At 47.5% G+C, this 26,043-nt stretch overlaps 1 protein-coding gene across 10 annotated transcripts in view; it reads left to right on the forward strand.

Moving 5' to 3' along the window:
* Positions 1–26,043, forward strand: part of CELF4 (CUGBP, Elav-like family member 4) — an 860,358-nt gene that overhangs the window by 455,792 nt on the left and 378,523 nt on the right. For all 10 annotated transcript variants that reach the window (XR_002100356.1, XR_002100357.1, XM_019531828.1 and 7 more), the window contains exon 3: positions 7,383–7,431. Coding sequence is in view for 8 of the 10 variants with exons in the window: in XM_019531828.1 (XP_019387373.1) it covers positions 7,383–7,431 (49 nt within the window). In the remaining 2 variants the exon portion in view is untranslated. The remainder of the gene's footprint in view (positions 1–7,382; positions 7,432–26,043) is intronic.

Raw genomic sequence — 26,043 nt, forward strand, 5'->3', positions numbered from 1 at the left:
TTTTTGGGGGGTCCAAAAAGCACCCGGCTGTACAAATAATAATGAAAGCTTGTGATCTTGCATATCGGTATGACAGCACTGCATCCCTTGTCACCAAACAGGAGCAGAGGGTCAGAGCTGACCTTGAGGGCTGACTGCCATGTCCTGAATCATCAGCTCCACTTAACACAGCACCTGGGTGGGGGGTCGTTCCTCAGAAAAAAACAGATCCAAATGGTCTTTGAAGTCGACAGGGATTTTGTAGTTGATATCAGTAGGGTTTGGGTCAGATCCCAAGCTCCGACCTGGCTTGACTTTACGGGGCTGAGGGAGCTTTCTGCCTGAACCGGCTCATCCTGTGCACATTCAATATTCGCACCGTGCTGGCGTGCATTCAGCTCATGCGTCGCCGTCTAGGCGCTGTGCTTGCTCTGGGTTTCTGGTTCTCAAGTTCAGGGGTTGGCAGGGCCCCTTAATCGGATGGTGACCCATTCGGCCCTTATGGAGACTGTGTTGGAGAACCAGGACTTTGCTAGCTTGTGAGGAGAGGGTGTCATGATTTTCTGCTTGGTGAAGCTGCCTATTTTAGGCATGGCAAGGACTTCGGGTTTGTACTAGTAGTAATAATAATATTAATATATAATGTCACAATATTGATATATAATAGCATATATAATATCATATCATATTAATATATAACTTCACAATATTAATATATAATATCATGTATTGATATATATCATTATATTGATATATAATATCATTTATAACATCATGTCATATTAATATATAACATCAGAATATTGATATATGATATCATATATGACACCATATCATATAAATATATAATATCATAATGTTGATATATAATATATATCACATCATTTCATATTGATAGATAATATAATATTGATATATATAATATCATATATGGCATCATATTATATTAATATATAATATCTTAATGTTGATATATAATATTATACATAACATCATATCATATTAATATGTAATATCATATAATAAACATATATATATTTATATGTAAACATATTTATATTTATATATTTTTTCATATCCAGAAGGTACCAAGGGGCTTCGCCAAAGTACCACTGAACCCTCATTTTGCAGAAGGGGAAACTGAGGCACAGAGCAGTGAATTGACCCAGGTTATGTAGCGAGGCAGAGCCAGGCAGGGACCCCAGGTGTCCTGAGCTTCAGGCCAGTGTTGTGTCAGGAAAACCTCTCTTCTTCCTAGTCTTAAAAGCAATGTCTTCTCTGAACGGGACTCAATAGGAACAGGTCCTGCTCCACTTAATTATCCCCAGTCCCGACTAGCGGCCCTCAGCCGTTGACACGTTTTACGTGCTGTATCTGCTGGGATCGTCTCCTCTGGCCTTCAGCAGAAACTCAGGCCCTACAATTCCCCCAGCGACATGTGCGTGAAGCCCAGCACCGAGTTTGCAGCCTACGACCCCTCGGTACAGAGCCAAATCTCCAGAAGAGGAACTAGATTCAACTCAGCCTCGTGTGGCATGGATGTAATTGCTAATTAAGGACCCGCGTCCGCCACAGACGGAGGTGCAGAGGCAGCCGAGCTAACGGTAAATGAGCCTCGTCAGGTACCTATCTAGGCACAGCGGCGTGGAGCTCGGCACGGGGTAATTTAATCCAATTCCACTGATCTCCGTTCTCCTCCTCTCCTGCTTTCCCTCCTGGTGTTCGTCACACCGCACACCTTGTCTCCAATTAGATTTCAAGCTGTTTGGGGCAGGGACTGTCTCTTTTTTTCTTTTTTTTTTCTCCCTCTGCATTTGTACATCATGCGTCGAGGCCCCGATCCCGACCCAGCCTGCTGGAAACTTAGGCAGTGCAGATAATAAATAATAATAAAGGGAGTTGGGGAAGGGAGAGGGTGGTGGGAACAGAGAGAGCGAGAGAAAGAGGAATGGAGGGAGATGGAGACAGTGAGTAATCAGCTGTCTCTGTTTTCTCCCCTCCTTTCCCAGGTGATCCTTCTACTTGCTCTAAATTAATTTCAAAGCCAGAGGGAGCAGAAAAAGCAAGGATGGAAGAGGAGGTGTGGGGGGGAGAAGAAAACCTTTAAAAAAAAATCACAATGCAGAGAAGCATCTGTCCCTTGTCTAATGCCCGTGCTGGCCTGTAGCTGATGGTGCTGAGAAATATACAGCAGCCAGCTCTGACATTTCATTTCTGCAGAGAATTGAAAAAAGGGCTTGCTGTAATTCATCGCTTCTTGTAACTCAAACGCTTTCTGACAGGAGGACCTGCGCTGTCTTTTAACGGTGGCACCGCGGAGGCCGTAATTGGACATGAGAAACAATGTCGGGCTGGCGTCTGCGGGGAGGGCGCGGCCGGGGCTGGGCTCGGAGGACGTGGAGGGGCTGGTTCTCGCTGCTGCTGGTTTGGGGGTCCGAGGACGAGGGGGAGAGGTGGTCCACGCGGGCAGAAATGCGGACGCCGCCCGTCAAGCGGTCTCTCGGGGGGGGTGGCAGCCTCCAGGCGCAAAGGGTCGTGGGGCGCGGGGAGCCTGACTTGGCGCCAGGCTACGGGATGGGATGTTTGCCAGGGTAAGATGTCAGCTGCCAAATTTTCCATTAGACGGCTTGAATGTATTCAAAGGGGCCACCCTCCTGACTGAAATGAGAGCCAGTGGGTTGGGGGGAAATAGGGTACCCTTGGGGTTGGAAAAGTGAGGCACGGGGAAGGTGACGTGAGTAGCCCGGGGACAGAGACGGAGCTGGGAATAAATCGTGGGGGTCTGCTGTGGATAAAGAACCAGGAAATATGACTTGAATGTGGAGGGGCGACAGGGGCCCGATGAGGCTGGGTAGCTGGGGCAATAGCCCCCGATCTGGGGTCAGTTCCCTTCTCTGCCACCGCCTTCTTGCATGGCCTCAGGTGAGTCACTTCGCCCCTCCATGCCTCCAGTCCTCCCCTCTGTGACAAAGCCTTGTGCTGGCAGTGCTTGGAGCTACCAGCATGGTCAGGACAGGTGACTGCAGTAGTCCTTCCTGGCCTTAACATCTGAGTCAATCGAAGCAGGATACAGGCTTTGCTCTGCCACACCGGGCCGGTGTGAGGAAAGGTGCCAAGCCCAAAGGGGCCACAGTGTGAGGAGCCCACCCACTGCTGGGGGGGGACAGAGGGTCACGCGTGACCTTCAAACCTCTGTGAAGCAGAGGCTGATCTCACTTTGGTGTCTGAGATATTGCTGATTGCATCTAAAGCAAATCCTACGTCTCTGCTGGGCAGTGGGGAAGGTCCCGGGGGCCTTTCCCCAGCAGAACATGGGACCACAAACCCACCTCTAAATGAAAGCCCGGGAAACAGCTGTTTCATGCCCGGCCAAGTGGACAACCCAAATGGACATGGGAATTTCCGTCTCTAGTGCCTCTGAGACTATCCGTGTAACAAGCCAAGCGTGAACCTCACTGCAGAGCCCGTGCAAACTTTGGGGAACTTGCAGATCCCAACTGGAAGGCACAGACGCTCCCTTATCACCCCATGAGCCCTAAAATCTTCCCTAAAACCACCCCAGCCGTTCCGGCCTGGGCTCTCCTCCGCGCATCTGCAGCGCAGACAGAAGTTAGAGGAGAGGCTGTGAAACCTCTTCGTGGCGACGGTTCAGATTTTCATCCGATCGGGCGTTTTTGAAGCTGTCTGCAGCCGCGTCGTTGTGTTTGGTTGCGGCGATTGGGTGCTTTCTGTGGGCAGATCGGGCGAAAATGGTCACTATAGGAAGGTCGTCCTCCCTGAGCTCCCTTCAGAGGGCTCTGTGGAGGCAGCCACAGACGTGCATCTCCCGAAGGAGCCGTGCTGTCCCGAAGCTGGCGGGTGAAACAGCAGCAGAGAGGTGGGAGGTATTTGGGAAAAGGCCTCTTGCTTCCGGCAGGCCCCTCTGAGGTCCATGCATTAGGGTATGATCTTTGATTTCCTCCCAAGCAAATCCTACCTACACCCCATCTATCCCAGACTAATCGGGGAGGTCTGAGTCGTGCTACCCACCGCGCTGCGTCTCTATACAGCTTAGTCTCCCTTTGGGCAAGACTTGTCTCCCCTCTTTCTGCCTCCCTCCCCGTCGAGCCCCGTCCTCCTCCCCTCTCGACTTTCTTCGTGAGAAGAGGGAGTGGGAAAGTTCCCTAGATAGAGAGGAGGAAACTTAATTATTTCCCTCTCAATGTTTCTCCCTGTAATTGGTGTCTTTCATGTCAAGATGATCTCAATTTGTATTATGGGCTCCGTGTGCACAGCACTTTCTCTTTGGTCTATAAAGAAATTGTCAAGTGCATAAATCATAGTGTACATTAAATTACACTAGCCTTTTACTTATTAATTTCCCCAGGTTTTTTTTTTCCCCCCCTCTATTGAATACTTCTTCCCACCCTCTTTCCTTCTGTCTCTGGCATTTCTCCTCTCTCCTTTTTTCCCCTCCGCCCCCTCTCTCCATCTCTGTCTGCATGTCCCCGGCAAATGTTTCTCTCCACGCTGCCTGGCAAAGGGCTGCCTCCCCTGCCGCTTGCACCTGATCCTGCCGGGCCCCATCGCTCGGAGAGGAGTTTTCACTCCAGCTAAGGCCCTGATCCAAAGTCGATTCGAGCCCATCGGTGCCTTTCCATTGACTTCAGTGGGCTTTGGATCAGTCCCTGATGGGGGATAGGTCACTAAATTGCCCATGGTGCATTCAGTTTATGGCCCTGTTGGACTAAAGGCATCAGCTCTTGGCAGCTAAGCAGTCCTGGCTCTGTCTAGCATTTGGCTGGGATATCAGCTGGGTGTCATAGGCGCAAGCCAAGTAGTTGTGGTCAAGTGCTTGGACGGGAGAAGCCGATGGAGTGGAAAGAGCTCACTTGGCTCCGCTGTCACTGCAGAGCTGATGGGTGGCAATGAAAAAAAACCAACCTTGTGATGTGTTTGGGCCCTACAAACTGCTACCTCCCCATAGCTAAAGCAGGTAGCAAAAGCCCGTACTTTGGCTGAAAGTCCTAGGTTGAGTCCCTGCTGATGTCCCACCATGGGGTCATTGCAGCTCCATCAGCAGGGAATTGCCAGCTCCTGTTCCCAAGGTCAAACCCTGCCATTTGCTTGCACCAGTTCAACTCCTTTGACTCTACTGGGCTCACGGGGACATGAAATGAGAGCACACGTTGTTCTCTGATGTCTAGAGCCATTAAGCTGCAAGCCAGACCTCTCCCTGGTTAATGCGAGCGTGACTTGAACTGTAGTCATATTATGTCTAAGCACATTTCCCTCTGAAGACAACAATGCGGCAGGCTCCGCTAGGCCCTCCATCACGCTAAGCTACTTGTCAGGTGCTTTGATAGGTTTTTAATACTAAATATGTTTGCAGAGCAATTAGGATAAATCTAGGTGGTTATGAAATACTTTCTGAAGTGGAAATGAAACCCGCCTTGCTGTCCGACTAAGATGAACCCAAACTCATGGGCAGAGGGTGTCAGCGCTGGTTAGCCTGGATGGTAAGAGGAGGGTTTGAGGAGAGGGGTGCGGAGAAGCTATTTAGCCATCGTCCTTGCAGAATTTGTGAGTGGAAGGAGCAGAGGCGAGATGAGCACTCGCTGCACCAGGTATGCACGAATTAACTTGCCGTGCGTCTCCTGTTGCAGGAAGCAATAATTTAGCATTCATATGTTGTTAGCATAACTTCTCTGGTCCATTGCAGACCTGCACAAAGGAACTGGACCCCCATTAGTACTGGCTGTTCCGGTTTTCAACCCAGCCCTCCCCTCTCCTGCCAGCCTCTGAAAAAAGTCAGGGGGGGAAAAAAAAGAGAAACTGGAGATCTGAACCATTACTAGCTTTGGAGACATTGCAGGCTTCAAGTCATGGGCTCTCTCTTAGCAAATGCCTAAGTAGCCCAAGCTGACAGCATTGCAAGATCTCCCTGGAAAACCACCCCGCACTTTCCAGGCCTCTGTCTACCTGTGGTTTTTCTGTGCTCCTCCTCAAGCTGTTGGTGCCCATGGTGCAGGCTGGCAGGCAGGCAAATCCTGAGAACTAGTTAATGTTGATATATGTTGCATGTGAGGGCCTCAGAATCCTTCAACATTTTATTTGACTCCTGATGCGTGCCCTGTCTAGATGGTGGCTAGCAACCAGACTCTGCAAGAGGCAGCACCATGTCTGGCTGCAGAGCCTTGAAGAGGAGCTCTGGCCAACTCAGAAACCCACCTTATTCTCTCCAGGAGCAAAAAACACCTCCGTGATCCAAGAGAAGGGCATGCTAGGTGCACTTCAGCCCTCCCTGCTCCTCGTCCAATGGGTCATGCCCTGACCAGCACTGCACCCCTATTGCAATTGGCTTCTTATTGGAAATGCAGGTGGTGAAGGTTTCTTGCTCCTTCTGCCCACCCCGTTCGTGCGTCCTGCTCCAAATTCTCTTTGTCCTGTGGCCGGTTCTTAAATGGCTAATGTGACCCACCCCAGAGGTGGCTGCACTTGGATCAGGGTTACAAAATGAGTAGTTTTTGTATTGTTTCCATACCCCAACGTGATGTGGAAGGAACCGTGGAAATCCTTTGAGATGAAAAGCTCTGTTGTATCCAGTCTAACCTACAGCAGCGCTTTAGATATTCCCCTAACATTAGGCACTGCTAGCCAAAATGAGCAAGGATACCTGATTCTCCTCCTCCCAAGTACTGAGCTGCTCTAGGGTTACTGAAGCTCTGGTGAGGATAGCGGGATTAAGCCTGGCTTGCAAACAAGAATCCCATTTTAGAAACAATATTCCCAGGTTTCCAAGTGAGACTTTCCCCCATTTCTCATGGAAACAACGAGGCAGGGACCGGCCTTCTGCCTAGCCGCATGGTCAGGATACCCCCCTGGGATGTAGGAAGCCTAGCCTCAAGTCCCAAGTCTGATGGACTTGAGCCAAGGGTTGCCAGTGGGGTGCCCTAACCACCAGGCTGGTTAGCCATTTTCCAGTCCTGCGAAACCTGGTCTATAAAAGTTTCATCAAAATGGCTGCGTTTCTGAAAATGCTCCTGTTTTGACAAACCATCGTTTTCCAACCAAAGGATCTTTTATTTTATTTTATTTTATTTTATTTTATTTTATGGGAAAGTTCGTGGCCAGCTGTAGGTGGATCTGACCCCCGCTTTTCCCAGCACCAGTAAGCAAATCTCTACCGGAGTCAACGAAGCAAGACTAATTACCATCAAACAGGGATCCTGGGCTAATGTCATTCACTCCATGGGCAGGTTGTTGGTTTGGGGCTGCTTTCTACGTCAAGAAAACCAGGCTCTAAAAAAGCTCCGCATTGAAAAAATCACACCGCCACCAACACGAGGCAAAACAGGCAAGAAGAAGAGAATCTCTTGTTCGTGGTCCCATTGCTAATTGTGCTTCTCTGTTTTTCCTTGCAGATGAACAGACCGATCCAGGTGAAGCCAGCGGACAGCGAAAGCCGAGGAGGTAGTAGACTACATTGCTCTCAGCCACAGTGCTAAGTATAATTGTTGTCTCTGGCTTCTCTCAGGCAATGTGCTGATCAATTAGTAACGTAATCACTGCCAAAAAATTCCCTCTGCAGCAAAGATTCTCTTTATTAAATCTCCTTTACTTCGTCTCGCTTTCCTCATATTCAATTATTATTTGATTTTAAAAGGCAGGCAGGTGCCAGCGATTGCCTGGGAAACAAATAACTGCCTCGTTAAGAAGTGAAGCATCAGGCGCTGACTTAACAAAGTTTAACGGTGTCGATGGCAACTTTATATTTTTTTTTTTTGCCTGCCACGTGCCACCGTTAGGCCAAGCTGCAGAGGTGTTATGTTTCGTTAGGACAAGGCGTTGTGTTTGACTGCGTCTGTTTTACTGTGGCCATGCTGTCTGCCGGGTAACTGAGGATGCCTTGACTCTTCCCTAACTTTGGGGAAAGCCAAATGAGACCGCATACGTACATTTGGAAATATTGAGAGAGGTGCAATGTGTTGTATATGCTCGGCTGGTGGGATGAGGTGTATACATAAATGCATACCCCCTCTCATCTCAGTTTTATGAGTGATGCGCAGGTCCTCTGGTTTGCACGCGTGTCACTGAGATCAGAAGCTGCCTGTGTGTATCTACTTGCCTGGATAAGGCAAACCTTGAACCCTCTGCTCGTTGATCATTCAATAGGTCACACACAAACACACACACAAGGAGTTGCCTCCTTCAGGGGGTGCTCAAACAGATTTGATTAGATGATGCTGCACTGTCCCCTTCAAAACCTGGAGGCTGCTTCTTAGGTGTTGCCCCAGCACAGGTGTCGTGGTACATATGTGTCATTTTTAGTTGTGAAGAACAAAGAATGGATATTATTTGGGATTGCTTATTTAACCAAATTGATGTTACGAGTGCAGAGCAATATTTTGATCTTCATGACCTCTTCCTCCCTCCCCACTACATCTTTTCCTACTCTCTGATTGCCATAAGAAGGGGAGAGTGCCGGCCACATAACCAACAAGGTTGTTTGTGCACATACATCAGTAACGATCTCTGAATAGGCCAGACTTGTCTTTTAACAATGCTTTGGCTCTTCTCTGGGTAATACACACACACAAAAAACCAACCCTTTTATCTTTTGCATAGATGTGGTCCCTTCCTCATTAATGTAAATAGCATCTTTCTATTGGCAGTGGTTGAATTATCCAGGAACAGCTGCCTAAAGGCACTGAAATGGATCTCAGCAAAGGAACCGAAGTTGTATTCTTTCTAGTCAAAGGCTTTGGGTTCCAGAGGTTTTCATCAAATTAATTAGAGGCTGAAATTCACCAGTGGCAGAACTGAATGGGAAGCTTTGTATGCAGATTATAGATAAAGACGAGGCATTGTGAAAGGGTGGTTGACAGGGGTTCAGTAAGAGCGGTGCAATTACATGGGATAAGGGGGCATTGGGCAGGTGCTGCAAGAAAGCAAACCTCTCACTATTCATATCCGGGGTGACTCACATGAGTCGACAGTGTAGGATTTGGCCCCTGGTTTGCAGATAACCAAGCCAGGTCCACCAAATGGTGAGTTCCTAACCGTGGCGAAGGGCCACGCCACGCATCCTGCATGCGGCACAGATCAAAATCCCCTCTCTGCAGCTCCCTTGTTTCTGAAGGAGATGCACCCGCTTGCACCGCCTGGAGACTTGGCCCCTTGTCTCAGTATTTTGGGGTATGCCAAGGGCACTTGTCAAAGGATGACCTCCTACGGGAGCGAATCTCAGCTGCTCGCAGCCTGAGGAAGCATTTTGCGCGCTCCGACAGAGCCAGAGCCGACTGCGAGGGTGTAGGGATGGTCTTTTGTCTATTTAATTAGACACACCAAAAAATAATAATTAGGCTGGCCAATTTGCTGAGTGCGCCTACGGGGTATGTGCCTCCAAATTACTCCTTTTTTTTTTTCTTTTTTTTTTTAATGCAGAGAGCTAATAGCAGACACACGCCTGAGTTTCTGGAAAGGATTTTAAAACTCTCTTGCCAGCAGCAGCTGCTTTGAGGAAGGTGGTTGTGAGCTGCGAAGCGCTCTGGTGGCAGCTTGAGTCATCTTCACCCACCAGCCCAACAATAGCCTCCCCACTGCATTTTTTAGCTAATTATCTTCTCCTTTCCCACCCACTACCTTTTGTTTACTGCTCCTTTCTGCCAGGATCCTAAGACGGGGCCCAGACTAGCTTGTTTGGCATTGAAATGAAAGCCACGTTGTCCTAATTCCCCACTGACAAGCGGCTTATGGGCTTGCAGTGTTGCAGGACAGCATGACTCAAGGGCAACTATGGGAAAAAAAGAACAATTGGGACCCAGGGGAAGCATTGTAGGAAGACTTACACTCATTGCGAGCCCACCCGTTGCAGCAGGCAAGACAGGCAGAATGCTAAAAAGGCGGCTGCGTACCTTAGGAGTACATCAAAGGACTTCATTAGGACTTCCAAGATAAAGGTCAGCTTCAGCAACAAAGAAACCGAAGTTATACCTTATTATACACCTCTCAAGTGTTGGTTTGGGAAGGAAGGTGGGTAGCGGTGGGAGCATGGGCAGGTTGTGTTATACAGATGCAGAGCAAGAGTGCCAACCTCCTTCAAGTCTGCGATGCATGTACCCTACTCGGTGTGTCCAAGCCTGGGGAGGCATTTTGGGGCCAGGTTACATCCGGTACAAAGGGCTGCTGGAACTGCTCATTTCCCAGAAAGGCTTTTCCATAAATACTTCTTGGTTGAAATGGCATCTTGTCCTCTGTAGGTACGAGGACAGGTCCCAGGTTCTCGCTGTAGCTCCCCCTTGAACTTGAAACCAATGGGAGCCCAAAATATACTCAGCGACTGGAAGGTCTTTGGTTCATGTCCTATGTTTTTGCTCAGTAATGTGCATTAACACCTCCACTTGGGGTCAGGCCGATGGCCATATTCGGGGTCAGGAAGGGATTTGGGGGTCAAATTGATATGGACTGTGGGAGGGTTTTTGCCTTCCCCTGCAGTGTGGGGGGCATGATCTCTTAAGCATATATTGACAACATTTCATAGGAGCCGGGCATTGGCTGTCTTAGTTTCCCAGCTTCACCTGTGGCAGTTTAGGGTGGGATGTCTTTATTGTGTCAGGGTTTGTGATAGTCTTATGTAAAGTTTAGATTATAGATTGTATAGGCTGAATAAGGATGATCCTGCCTTGGGCCAGGGGTTGGACTGGATGACCTCTGAAGGTCCTTTCTAGCCCTACTCTTCTATGATTGTCGTTATTTTGCTCTGTTTTCTTTTCTTTGGATTAAACGAAGCAAAACACAGACTCTCAGTTTTGGCCTTTGATACGGATCAAAAGTGAGAATGCCAACATTAAGAAAGGACACAGGTTTCTGGGTGAATTAAAAAAAAAAATCAACCATTTTGTGTTTAGGAGAAACCTCAAAATGTTGCTTGGTTTGACACACTAAAGTGGAAATTTCATTGTTTTCTCCGATTGCCAGTGCTAGGAATAAGTTAAAGACTACAATATTTATCAGTAGGTATCTTTATAATTTTCATAAGATTAAACTGTCATCTGGTGATAAATAATGTTTAATCTCCCTTTTTTGGGGAAATGAATGGTTTAAATTAATGGGGAAATTGTTTTGCAGTTTGCACAGAACTTTAAGAAAGTTAAGAAAGTATGTATGTGTATATATACGTGTGTGCGCATCCCAAACTACAGGATTTAATAGCCTGCTATCCCTTCTATCAAATGCCTAGTGAGGTTGAGATACCTTGCAGGATGTTAGCATTTTCTGTTCAATTTTATATAAGGTTTTAGCCCTGGTCAAACTGGCAGATCTGTGTCAGAATTTGAAAGTGTTAAACTTTATTGTAAAAACTTAGGGTGAAATTCTGGCTCCAGGAAATTCAGTTTCAAAGCTCCCCTCAGCTTCAGTGGTGTCAATATTTCATTTTTCTATGAGAAAGAATAATAGGAAATCTGCAGCACAGGTTACATGCCCTATGTAGCTTTCTACGGGAAGGAGACATAGAGCCCATTCTCGTTATGCAGAATATCCCCCACCTCTAGCTGTGTCCACACGACTTCTCCAGGAGGTCTTGGAGTTAAATTGTGATGAACACAGTCCCAGAGTCCCCTGGCTTGTAGTGAGCTTAACTTTTTTTTTTTAAAGGAAAGGACTCCCCTGCTACTCCAGTTGCTCTGTTAATAATGTTTAGAGGCACTGATGCTTTCCGGATTCCTCTCAAAGGACTGGCAAGCATCTGAGAAGGAAGACATGCAAAGAGACACAGTACGTGCTACGCTGGCCTCATGTTAATCTCTACGTGAAGAGACATTGGGAGTGGGGGCTGGAGCTCTCGAGTGTTTTTCGTAAGACATGCAGAAAGTTCCCGGGGTAAACACCATAAGTAAGCGTGCTGCCCAAAGGTGGGGTGAAGTGGAAAGGTTGCCAGGGCCTGCACAGAGGGATTTGAGAGATTTTCCAGGAGCATCTGCAAGTCGCCACGTTACCGTGTCTTCTGCACGCAAACCTTCTCAGAGCAACGCATTATACCTTGCTGCGTGCGTGAGACAGGGCAGCTGCTGTGACATCGTGCTCACCGTGAGTTTCATGACTTCCTTCCTTGGGGATGCAAATACCTCAGCGATTGGTGCAGAAATGGGGGAATTATTTAGCTTTGGAATAATTCAGAATGGTGGAATTTTTCGGCTTGCTTGCTCTTTCCAGTTTGCACGTAGGAGGGCTCTGCAGCCTCCACGGTCTGGCGCTCATTCAGGGTAAGCACCAAAAGTCAGAAGCATGCCATTTACTAACAACCTATTATCTTTTTTTTTTTTGATTCCCACCAACCAATGTCAGCAAAGTTGGGTCCAAAGGGAAATGTTTCATTCATTCAGTTTTTGTTGATTCATTGCGTTTGATCTACAGCACCCATGATTCCCAGGTGGTCTCCCATCCAGGTCCAGCACTGCTCGAGTCCCAAGCTCAGATGCGACTGTGCATGTCCAGGCTGGCCGTGCTCTTCTGTGTTGTGCCTGTACCTAGCGGTCGGCTCCACAGAAGCCCTGTGGTTAGGTCTTCCCCAGTTGGCATCCTCTCACTGGGCTTCTTTCAAGGATTTTACCCACCTGGGAAGCTGTGAAGGGGGCTGTGGAAATATCATCATTTCCAGCATCCACAATGACAGTGCCAAGGGAATGGCCTGGCCTGCCCACCCCTTTCCTAGACTCCCAACCTCTTGCACCTCAGAAATATGGCTCATACTTCCAGGGAAAGGGAGGAAGCATGCATGCATGCATGGGAAAGCTACAAGCTCCTTTTCATGCAAAAGAAAGCAGGTCTATACTTACTGGGTCCTCCCCATGATGATAAAGGGACCTTAATTCTCCCACACAGGATTTTCACAAGCTTTTTAGAAATCGTGGGGGCTTGTTACAGCAAAGAAAAGTGAGGCACATAAAGGGCACAGACAGAAAAGCAGCTCCCCATTGCAACTCATAGCGCTTTGCAGGCAGTGCTATGAGTTACAATCATTTCCCAGACTTAACAGAAGTGTGCTGTTGGGTCCAGGAGTTGGGGAGCCCAGCTGCTTGCTGCAAGCCTGCAGCCCGGTCTCTGTAGCAATGTTAGTCCCCACTCCCAGCTCAGATGGTGTTTGCAAATGGGAAGAGGAGAAAGGGAGCAGATGGAGCTCATTCTTAGGGCTCCCAGCCAGAGCTGGAGACTGGTGCAGGTGGATGGGAGCCCCCAACCTCAGGGGCAGGGCTCCAATCTACCACCCCACCAGCTGATAAAACCCCAGACCAAACTCCCTCTACTCCCTTTCCCCCTCCCAATCTGAAAACAGAGACAAGCCAGGAGCTCTGCAGACGTAAGTTACAGAATGAGCTCCATTTTCGAGCATGTTCATCTGAACCCACATCACAGAATCACAGAAGTCGGGTCGGAGGGACCTTGTAGATCTTCAAGTCTGAACCCCCGCCTGAGCAGGAGAAAAACTGGGCTCAGATGACTCCAGCCAGGTAGGCATCAAGCCTCCTCTTAAAGCCCCCCAGGCAGGCATCGAGCCAGCACCACTTCCCTTGGAAGTTGGTTCCAGCTCCTAGCCGCCCGGACCGTGAAGTCGTTCTTGCGGATGTCTAATCTAAACCTCCTCTCCAACAACTTGTGACCGTTATTCCTTGTTATGCTGGGGGGCGCTTGGGGAAACAAGGTCTCTCCCAAACCCTTCTGGTCCCCACTAGTGAGTTTATAGACAGTCACCAGGTCCCCCCTCAGCCTTCTCTTGTGAAGGCTGAACAGGTTGAGGTCCCGCAGTCTCTCATTGTAGGGTCTGCCTACAGATCATGCGAGTGGCCTCCTCTGGCCCCTCTCCATGCTGTCCACATCCCTCCTGAAGTGCGGCACCCAGACCTGGACGCAGTCCTCCAGCTGCAGCCTGACCAGTGCCGCACAGAGGGGGAGGGTCACTTCCCTGGACCTGCTCGAGATGCATCTGTGGATGCACGACAAGGTGCGGTTAGCCCTGCCAGCTGTGACCTCGCTTTGTCAGCCCATGTTCATCTTGGAGTCAATAATGACTCCAAGATCCCTTTCTACCTCCGGGCTCTCAAGAAGGGAGTTTCCCATCTTATAAGTGTGCTGCTGGTTACTACTGCCCACGTGCAGGCCCAAGCAAGGACCGAGCCCTGGGGGACTCTGCTGCCCACTTCCCCCCAGGTCGAATATGACCCGTCCACCACCACCCTCTGAGTGCGACCCTTGAGCCAACCTGCAATCCATCTGACTGTGGAGGCATCAATGCCAGTCTCCTAGTTTTTTAATGAGGATGGGGTGGGAGACGGTGTCAAAGGCCTTGCTGAAGTCCAGAAAGACTACGTCCATGGCGACACCTGCATCCATTGCCTTTGTGACCTAATTGTAAAAGGCAATCAGGTTGGTCTGACATGACCTGCCCCTAATGAAACCGTGTTGGTTGCCTTTGAGCATCATCCCTGAAGCCGGCCCATCACAGATGTGCTCCTTGAGGATCTTCTCAAAGAGTTTCCCAAGGATAGAGGTAAGACTGACGGGCCTGTAGTTGACCGGGTCCTCCCTCCTCCCTTTTTTAAAGATGGGGACCACATTAGCTATCTTCCAGTCATCTGGCACCTGGCCCGAGCACCACGAGCGCTCGTAAAGCCATGCCAAGGGCCCTACAATAACCCCTGCTAGCTCCCTCCACACCCTGGGGGGGAGAGCATCTGGACCCGCAGACTTGAACACGTCCAGCCCCTCCACAAGCTCTCCAACCCGGTCCTCCCCAACCTGAGGTCTGGAGGCCTTCCCCTCGAGTCCGTCTGGCATCCCGGTGGGGAAGTCCCAGTCCCTGCACAAGAATTGGTTAAAGAGCTCCGCTTTCTCCTCTGGCGCAACCACCAGATTGCCCAGTGTACTTTGCAGGGGCCCCACATTACCCGGTTCCTTCTTCATCCTCCCTATATATTTGAAAAAGGACTTTTTATTATCCTTGATCTTGGACACTAGTCCTAGCTCTACGTCCGCCTTAGCTTTCCTGACAGCCCCCCTACAGGCCCGAGCAGAGGAGGTATACTCCTCTTTGGAGGTAGCACCCCCCTTCCACCGGGTGTACGCCGCCATTTTGGCAAGCAGGCATTCCTGGACGCCCTTCGTGAGCCGGGGGGGCTTCCGGGCACTCCTGCCCCCTTGCTTCTTGTTGGGATGGACTCCCCCTGGGCCCTGAGTATCATTTCCTTAAGGAACGACCACTCGCCCTGGACACTGAGTCCCCCTGCCCTCAAGGACCCCAGCGCCTCCCCCACTAGTCTCCTCAACTTGTTGAAGTTGGCCCTCCTAAAGTCTGGGGCTACCGCCTTGCTGCAGGCCCTTGACACCCTGCGCTGGATGGTGAACTCCAGCAAGCGATGATCGCTATCGCCCGGGTGATTGAGGACCTGGAGGCCCCTGACCAGGTCATCGCCTATGGCCAGGACCAGGTCCAACAGGGCATTTCCCCTGGTGGGACCGTGCACCTCCTGGATTAAGTGGAGGTCCTGTATCTCACCTAGGAACCCCCTGGAACGGCCCGTCCTGGCTGACTGCTCCTCCCAGCAGATGTCTGGGTAATTTAAATCACCCATGACAACTACATCCCTTGCCCTAAGTGCCTCTGCAAGCTGGCCTGAAAATTCCCGGTCCAGCTCCTCCCGTTGGCCGGGGGGTCTGTAGTAGACCCCCACCGTTAGATCCCTCTCCCCACAGCCCCCTTGTATCATGACCCAGAGCATTTCCGCTTGCTCCTCTGACCCCATTTTGCTGGCAGAGGATGTGCAGCGCCCACCCCTGCCTTTCCTTCCTTCTCTGTCCCGCCTGTAAAGCCGATAGCCCCTAATGCAAACTGCCCAGTCGTGGGATGAATCCCACCACGTTTCTGTCAGCCCTGTTATGTCTGGGTCTGAACGGGCTATTCTGAGGGCGAGTTCCTCCTGTTTGTTCCCCATACTGCGAGCGTTGGTATATAGGCATTTAAGGCCCTGCCTAGCTGCGTATGCCCCCCAGTTTGGGAGACTGTCTGGACCCCTGTTTCTTACCTGGGCACTCTTTGCATTTGCACCGGTCTTACTTGGGTGGTGTCTCCACATCTTCTTGCAGCCCCCTTCTCTCTCTATGTAATGAGGGTTCAGATTTTCTCAGGATCAGGCCTTTTTAAAGCACTCTGCAGCTACGCACTTATGTTTGGTCATGGCTGAAAGCACTTTTGGGGCCAAATGAAGCAAACCTTGTCACTTCTGTCTGTGCCCAAAATGCCTTGCTCTGAGTCTCACAGAGCAAGTCAGAGCCATCTTGTCCTTTCAGCAATCTGACTGCATCCGTCTGCGAACACCTGGGGTTTAGGTAATAGCTCAGGGCACTGGGAAACAGGATCCCTGCGTTCAGTGTTTGCTACCCAGGCACGGTAGGCAAATTCCTTAATAACCCTCCGCCTTTGTTTGCCGAGGTTATATCAGTTTAAACAAAATCTCATAGGGTACATGCAGACATTATCCCCATCTGGTCTATGATCATATGGCTTCAAGCCAGACCGTGACCGGCGTGTGCAGATGTTTGCCAGTGGTTGGCTTCAAATGTGTGCAGACATCACTAGACTGGGCTAACCTGTTCCTGATGGAAGTTAGTCCACCGCCTCAGGTGAACTACTTTAGATCCGGCCCACGATTTTTTATTCATGGATTTAACCTCCATGAACATCTGCCCAGATCGGCATTTAGATCCACCCAACCCTAGTTAGATCAATCTGAAAGTAATGTCTGCATGTACTCTATGTCTTTCTCATCCCTTGACTTGAAAGAAAGTTTCTCTTTGCTAACACCATCTGCTTTATCTCAGAGAAATCCCTTTCCTGACATTTGCCCCAAACCAGATTAATCAGCTGTTTTACACTTTCCTGCAGGAGGAAGCAAAAAAAAAAGTCCAAACTCAAATATCTATTCATTGCATATTTGATGTCAAACAGCAAAAGGGTGCTGTATTGCAGAATCATTGCTTGATGGGGGTGGGGGGGAAGGGAAAAAAAATTGGCTGTTTACTAAAAATAATCTAATGTTCCACTTAAAAAACAATCCAAAACAGCAGGATGGAAGAAGATGAAATAAAAGGAAAAGGGAAAGGAAGGAGCTGAATAAGAAGATCCCACTGTGACACTGGGGGCAATGATCCTCCCCTTAGGCTCGGGCGTGTATCAAATCTCCCCATCATGTCTTGAGTTCATTCACAGGGAGGGTATCTTGAAGGAAGGACTAGGATGGACTGCTGCACTGTTAGAAGGGCCTTGTCTTGGAGAGCACATGGTATAGAGGTCCCTTCTCTCTATGGCTGATGGCTGCTGAAAGCTGTGAAGGTATGGGGTACCGGGTGTTCCCAAGGAAGGCAAAGAGCTACTCATTAGGTACATCTACACCTCAGAAAATTAATTAACTCTGCTGCAGGATAGCACTGCCTGGGATAAATACTGTCCTATGCTGGAGTTATTTAGTCTGTCGAAATGCACATATAGATGGTGCACGAGGGTGCTAAAGTGCAGGGGCTGCCTGCGGGCTTGCTGCACATTGTGGCCCCCTCATGTACCAGCCAGCCCCCCTGCAGCACGTCGAGCTGGGATGGAGCAGCCCTGGGCTGGGGGCTGCTGGGTCCCCTGCCAGCTGCAGCTGCTCCAACCTGGCTCAGAGTGCTGCACTCCCAGGCACACGTGTAAATGCTGCACCTAAACTCTGGCATGAGCTACAACGGAGTTTATTGCTACGTGCTAACTGAACGTGCAGGTGTACCCAGGAAGTGTCCCAGGGTCAAGCAGTGAATCAAAGACAGAATATGCACTAGAAACTAAATTAGTTAGTTCTGCCCCTCTGAACAACTCAGTAGGGCTGATCCCAAACCCACAGAAGTCAGATCCTTCCATTCGCTTCATCGTCTGGTTTCCGCCTGTTAATCACTTAGGGAATCCAAGTTAAAAAAATACTAATTTCTCATCAAAATGTAGGTATCTAATATTTCAAAGTTTGTTAACAAGAGGCACATACTTTGGAGAAGAGGACCTATCTGGGGGCATAAGACATCTAAGTCTCTTTCTGGTCTCTGCCACTGAGGCTCTGTGCACCCTTGGTCAGATCACCTAATCTGGCTTTGCTTCGGTTTTCCTTCTCACCGTTTCTTCACTTGTGTAGGGGTTGTCTCCTGATTTGTTTATGCATGGAGCCTAGCATGGGGCCTGGGGTCTTGGATGAGGCCCAGAGGTGTTACCATAATACAAGAATAATGAAAATAATGTGAGTGGAAGGGGCAGTTAACGATCAATATTATAGATATGCAGAGAGAAGATGGCTACAGCTAAAACCAGTGAGGTGTAGAGTCTCATTAACAACTGGACAAAAAGAAACAATGCGTGTGTGTGTGTGTAGGGAGGGGAGAGGAGGTGAGAAGTGAGCAGTGTATTCTGCCTCCGTAAATACAGCCCGACATCTTCAGTGAACTTGGGGACACGTTACAATCCTGGGATCTTTTCAGTGTAAAGGTTGATCGTCAATGGGTTATTATACAGCATTAATAATACATTTATAGATATGCTACACGATTAATTTGCAAAGCATTTATGGCACCGAACAGTAAGAATGCATTATGATAATCACTCCTGGTGCATTGACTTTTTGTAAGGGTTTTGCTGATCATTATAATTGGCTTGTTATTACACAGGGATATAATAACACCTCTCTGTGTAGTAGTTTATAGCACATCAATAGCAAATGCATTCCCTTTATTGGAAGTGATGTGCATTTTGTATATAATATAGATGAGTAAGTGCAATCCTTTTGGATGAATGAAGTTGCTGATGAATTGGCTCACTAACGAGTTGAAATAACAACCCATTTATTATGCATTTTGCTATCAAAGGTAGGACTGTAGCGATGGTGGCAGTGACCTTCCTTTAAAAAGTGGTACGGTGGTTCTTTCTTTTCCCCCCCGCTTTTTGCTGTTCAGAAAAATAGGGTAGCACATAACGATGCTTCACAAATATGTATAAGGCTGTGGCTGAGACTTTCAGTTGACTGAGACTTTAGGACAGCCTTGAAATGCTCACTCGGTATGTATATCCATCCATGTATCCTTGCAGTCATCACACCAGAGCAAAGCTGGAGTCTTTTCACAAGTCAGAACTCAAAATCTCCCAGTCCAGAAATGCAATGTGTTGCTTAATCTGAAGGGGAAACTGTTGGCTTGAATGGCACTGGGACGTGTACCTTTTGTGGCCCACCTTCCACGTGCCGGCAGTGTGAGACAGAAGAAGAAACACGGAGGCAGACCAAAGAGGAAGGGGGAGAGATACACTTTTCCCATGATAAACCATCTCAAATACAGGCTACTCATTTATCAGGAAATCAGCCAGAGCTGCAGCGCCAGTAGAAAAACTACTATATAGTTTCTGATTTTAAAACAATAAAAAATGCAACGTTTATCTGCTCAGTATTATGCCTTTATTTTTATTCCTCAACAAAATCAAACCTGTGAAATGGTTATGCTAAAACTGGAGGGGGAGGAGAATCCATTTTGGGGTTTACCCCACCCTGCATGGGAAAGGAATAAGCAGGAAGATGGTTATTTTAGTTTTTTATTTTCTTTGAGCATCTCGAACGTCTTTGCAAATAAATAGGAAATCTTCCATGGGGACTTTTTTTTTTTACTGAAAAAATAATATAACCATTTTTTTAAATTGCCCCCCCCCCAAAAAAAATCTAAAAAAAAAAGTCAAATAGCTGTATAATGCTAAACAAGTGAGAGTCAGGAAAGAGAAGGTCAGATAAAGCTACTTTGCAAAGAAGGCCAAATGCCGCTTTTCTCAGGTATTTTCATTTACTAGCAAGTAGCTATTTTCAAGTTAGATTATTTTCAACTCACCTCACCCTTAATGTCTGCTTTCTGAGCATGAATATGGAAGGAGTAAAGCTCTCCTTTCTTCATGGAGGCTGAATGAATTCATTAAAAGAGGATCAATTTGGAAATGGTTCATGCTCCTTTGTCAGCTTTTTGCACTGGAGATGTTTTAGGTAACGAATACCCCATATCAGCTCAAGATTTCTGTATAGCCCCCATCAAGGGCTACCTCCCTGCTGAGCCTATTCGGGAATTGATCTGGATAATATCTGTCAATTCTGTGCATAAGATCTTGGAGAACAAACAGGTTTAGCTGAACTTGTGGGTACCTGTATCAACAAAATCTGCACATATTGACATTTTCTCATCACTAACTCATAAATTGCACAGCTTGAGAGGTCAGGGACCTCCCTCAGGAGTTGAACTTGAGAAGTATGGGTTAAATTCCTGGTTCACAGATGTCCCTATGATCCAAGGCAAATCAGGTTACTTGGCTGATGGGGTGCTTGGCAAAATACATGCAGTTGGCTGTACTCATCTCTTCCCTCCACTTTTAGGGGTTATGGGGTCATGAGCATATGGGTAGAGCACAGGCAGGAAAAGATGGTAACCTTGAGCAAGACTTCTCTGTGGTTCGTACCAGGGATGGTAATACTGACCTCCTATGTAAGCTTAAGGAAATGCTTTAAGGAAAAACACTTTAAAAAAGAGCAACAATATAGGTTGACTGAGTTATCCTAGCAGTAGTGGTTGAGGAGAAATGGCCCTATATATGAAGATCAAAGTGGCTCGATGAGCTGCTTTTTTCCCCATCCAGCCCTCCACTGGATCCAGTGTGAAATTATGCTTCACCAAATCAGAGGTCAAAGTGCTTTGGTATAAGTTACACCAGCATAAGGGCTGTGTGTCTGCAGTTAGCCTGGGGTAGCTGCTTGTGTGCAAACAGGCTAGTCCCTCTTCCCCTGCCATCTCACAGCAGGATGCTCTAACAGCAACTCCTGCAAGCAGCTTCCCCTGGAGAGCAATTTGGTCTGTCTACTTTGCATCCCAGTATATTTTTGCTGAAATCAGTGGAATTAATTCATGCACTTAAACATGCCCTTAGAAACTGTCAATTTGATCATGAAGGTCTTGAATTCAGTGATTTCTGGGAACTGGGCACAACATTGCTAGATGGGCAATCTTCAAAGGTAGATACCTGGACCTGAGCTATGGGATCTAGCCCCTGCCCAAGGGGTGGGAAGTCAGATTATTGATTTGGGTACTTCCCTTCCACTAATATCGGCAAGGGTTGGGGTCTTAATGCCTTTACACATCTGGCCATCAGTAACCGACTAGAGTACCATAAATCCTGATGCATCCTGGATATTTCAGATTTTACCTACACTGGTACTTGTATAAGACAAGTTCTGAAATTCAAAACGTATATTTGGCTTTTCACGACTGTCACCTGTTTGACTGCAAATCCTTCATTACCTGCATCATCCTGAGTCTTTTTTTTTTTTAAGTGAATTTGAGAATGGGACAGGAACTAGGAAACCTCTGTTGCTTACAAAGAGATGTCCAGTTTAAATTAAGGCCCGCTCAGTCCTGAAGACCTGCTGCCAGCTTCACTGTGATCGATATGAGTCATTGAATGAGGACTGAAGAGTCTTTCCCCCTAGCTGCACATGACAGAAATACAAGCTCACATCGCTGATTGAAAAAGCGTGCAGGTTTTGAGACTCAAAACCTGTGGGTTTTTGACCTGTGGGTCAAAAAATACTTTCTTCTGTGACCTGCACTGCAGATTGCAGTTGCTGTGAACTTATCTTGGAAAGGACATGAAGGTCCTTCAAGTTTAGCCCTTTTAGCACCTTATCAGCTCCCCACATTTGATTATTGCGCCCCAAACCCAGACTGAGTTTTACTGGTTCCAGGTATTGGACCTGGATCTGGCAGTTTTAGCTTTCAGTCTCTGAGCTCGTACTCAGAAGAGCTGGGTTCTCTTTGCAGGTATACCTGTGCCCTGTTGGTCAATGCTGGGAAGGTATTTCACCTTTTTGTGCCTCAGTTTCCAGATCTGGAAAATGGGGATGCCGCTACTTATCTCCTTGGTGAAGTGTTTTGAGATCAGTGCATGACCAGGGTTCGAGAAGAGCTGGGTTTTCTGAGCTACACTGGACCTTTCACAGAATGCACATTGTGAAGCAGACATGTTCAGCAGCCCTGCTTGTAAAGCACCCTATATTATTAAGCTGAAAAAGTCCTAAGAGTCAAACTTCCTTTGCACTGCCAATACTTTTATTTACAGGTGCACATTGGTGCACCCTATTCAGCCTGGACGATGAAAACCAAATGGTCAAAACTGGTGGTGGGGGGCAACATTTTCTCTTTCATGCACATTTTAATTTATATTTTCTCCATTGTATTCTCTGTTGGGTTTTATACCTTCCCAGCCCTTACAGTGCCCACGCGCAAGTGGAAAATCAACTGAGGGAATTAATTTAAAAAAAAAAATTAAGCACAGAACTTTCAAAGTTACATTCTCCATAATACAATAATGCCGTTTGATTTTGCTACCTGTAGCACGTGGGTTTGGGACGGCCTGCTGGAAAAGGAAGGTGGGCCATCACAACATCAAAGAACCACAGGGTTGGACGGGAACTTTAGTTCAACGCCCAGCAGAGATGCAACCATGCTTCTCCTCCAAAACCCCCAATGAAGGAGATACCACAATTTCCCTGGGCAGACATTTCCACTGTCCTATGTCTCAGACAGTGAGAGGGTTTTATTTTGCTTTTATTTTTCCCCCCATCACACTGCCTAAATCAGCCAAGAGCAACCTCCTCACAAGGACCAGTGCTCCAAATCCACTAGAGGTGGGCGGTATTTTTGGCACTTGATCCTCAGCTCCCTTCCTCTTAAAGCCCACCCAGGCCCATGCGTGGATATCTTTTGGAAGCGCTGTAAGATCTTCCTGTTTGGGCAGGGGTTTACCAAACAAAGCTAGGACAAGATGTGGTTTAGGGAGGCGTCTCTTGGATAGCGTGGTTCCCTTTGAAGTTGCTTTATTCTCTTATTGCTCTTCAGGTTTTAAGTTATTCTGTTTTCTTATGGTAAGCCTCCCTCAGCCTTTGTCAGGAAGGGCAGCATCTACACAGAACAAATATATAAATAAATGCAATCTGCTTTGTTGCCGTTTAAATGCATTTTTATTTTTCTCATGCTGTGCGGCGTAGCACTGCAGCGAGAGTCCCTCCCGACTCCTCCCTTCTCATCCCAGGAGGATAAACAGTTTGTTTTGTCACAATTCAGATATCGAAGGGCCTGCTTGCATTTTCCTGAGCAGTATTTCAGCCAGTTGGGGCAACTTCTTGCCTTGGAGAGGAACGCCGGTATATAGAATAGGACCCTTGCCTTTGATTCAGAACAACTTGTTCCGTGCAGTTGTGCAGACTTCCTTTTTGACCTTGACGAAGTCACCGAGAGCCAATTTTTATTTTATTTTTTTAAAGGATGTTCAAATCCTGCTCGGTGTGCCTGTCTGCATCTTTAAATATCTTTAAAGACCTGGTCCCCCAGCTCTCTGACACAGCTCCCCATTGATACTAAATGACATTCGTGCTGTGAGGATGACTGTGTTAAGGAATATAAGAAGCTCAGGCAGTGCAGCACAGAAGTGCCTTTCTAGATAAATGGAGATTTTCAGATGTACTTAGTAGCTCCAGGCTGCCTGGGAGGCCATGGAAGTTGTGCTCCTAAATCCACTAAATGATTTTAAAAGTCCCCCTAGGTCATGCTTTTTGTGGGTGATGTCTTTTATTGGACCAACTACATGGCTGGGAGAGATGTAGGCAAGTTTTGGGGGACAAAGCACCCTTCTTCAGGTCAGGCCATCAAGGCGACAAAATCTATCCAGCATTTCCTAGGTAGCTTGATTCTTCTAAGTGGCCCTATCAAAGCCTCATTTGTCTCATTGATACTGGTATAAAGTCAGCATAACTCCAGTGAGACCCACTGCTGGCTGGAGCATCCAACCTGTTTTGTCAGCATGTACAGCGGCATGGCCCACACAATTCCTCCTGTCTGTGTAACCATCATCTGAATGGTAATTAATTCCCCAAATCTTTATTTTATCCATCTCTGGAGTCACTGAAGAATGGCCAGATGCATTGATTATAAACCACAAACACTGCAGCTTGCAAGTAGCCATTCAATTAACTTGAAATTATGCTGCCACAATGTAAGACGCATTTGATTTGTTTCTTCTGATGTTCATTTTTTTTTTAAAGTGTGGATAACAAGAGCAAGGGGTAAGGGACCAGCTCAGAAGTCCCAGACAGACAATGTGGAATGAAGATGGCATGACTTCATATGAAAGAGCCTTGTTACGTGTTACACTTAGCACGTGTTATATGTAGATCATAGTAAACATGACTACGACTTTAAAAGTTTTCTGAGCAGGTCCACACAGATGCTCATGAACTAAATATAGATCGGAGTCTGCACTGGAGCTTTGAACTGACTCCTGTGTGATGCTGGGGCTGAGACCAAAGATCAGCTGATTTTTGGGTCTCTGCTCTGGGATTGCTCAAGAGCCAGATGGAAACTCCCATGCAGCCTTGGGGCTGGGACCCACAGTCTGCGGATCACGGGTCCCAGGACCACAACTGATCCTATTATCTTCATAGAGCAGTCACAAGTTAACACAAGATGTGTTACTCAATGGGTGCATCTACACATGTATTAACATGCTTTAGTTAATGCGTATTAAATCAAGTACCTCTATTGTGAGGCACTAGGGAAATACGCATTAGCCGTTAATGCATATTAATGAAAGATCACAGGTTTTAGGGCACTTATGCATGAGTGCAGAGGCTGCTCTGATGTGCTGGAATTACGGATTAATCGAGTCTGCTGGAGTCTGGTAGTTATTGCTCGCTAGCAGCCTCCTGCATCTTGTGTATCAGCATCTCCGCACTTCAAAGTGGTGGCGGGGCGCTTGAACTAAAGCTCATCGAACGGGCTTTAGTTCAAGCACTCTCACCACCTTTTTTGAGCGTGGGGACACTGATAGCTCAAGTGCTTCCACCTGATAGTTCAAGTGCTACCACTGCCTTTTTTGGGGAGCATGGGGAGGCTGGTACACAAGATGTGGCAGTGCTTTAATTACAGCAGCTCTTGGAACCAGTCTAATTAAAGCACCGCCTCCCCTGCCATCCCCGGAGCACATGTAAAAGTGCCCATAGTGAAGCTTTAATGCGCATTAGCCTATTTTAATGCACATTAATGAAAGAGCACTTTTTTAAAGTGATGCTTTAATGCACATTAAAATACACTAATGCACATGAAAGCATACACATAAACGCAAGAGATATTCCGCACTGGAAAAGACTTACTTTTACTATGATGCAAGACCATTTAGCACATGTTATCCTGCTTGAATGCTCAAACACTAGTGTTTCAAGGGCGGTTAACACATGCTAAGAGTAACACGTAAAAAGCCCCAGAGAAAGGTAGTCTGAATTCAGGCAACTGCCTGAAAGCATTGTAACATCTGCTGAAGTAGGCTGTTGCCTATGAAAGCTTATGGCTAGGGACAAAACTTACACCTAAACCGGAATAAGTGATCGGAAACTGGTTCAAATCTGTAACACAGCAGGAGTTCAGTGCACACAAACCACTTTCAAAACAGCTGAAACTAGTTTAAGATAAACCTGGATGGATGCAGTATCGGACTTAACTGATTTAAGTTAAAATGGTTTATTGAACTTCTGTCCCAGTTCCCCCCAACCCAGATTTAAGCTAACTCACAATCCCCCAACATCCCAGGATGCCTTGCACCTCCCCCACAAACCTCCTTTGCAGGGTGGGTGGGCTAGCCTTGGCCCAAGCTGATGCTCCAGCCAAGCAAGGAGGCGTGCTCTAGGGCCCCCCAGCTTGTGGCCTGGGCCATTGCAGGCACGTGGCTGCATTGCTGGAATCAGAAGTGAATGTCCATTCACTTGCTTATCAATTCAATCTACGCAGCTTAAACCAACTTGCGGAGATTGAAGTGAGTCAACCTCAAGCTTTTTGACTGTCCATACTTAGCCTGTGTGTTCCTGAATAAGTTAGTCTACAAGATGCCACCCTTCCCTGCCTTTTGCTTTACCGAAGACAGAATTAGACTGAACTCCCCTAGTGTCTGCC

The sequence above is a fragment of the Crocodylus porosus genome, unplaced genomic scaffold, assembly GCF_001723895.1.
Source record: "Crocodylus porosus isolate Cpor-Errol unplaced genomic scaffold, CroPor_comp1, whole genome shotgun sequence".
In the NCBI taxonomy this organism is placed as follows: domain Eukaryota; kingdom Metazoa; phylum Chordata; order Crocodylia; family Crocodylidae; genus Crocodylus; species Crocodylus porosus.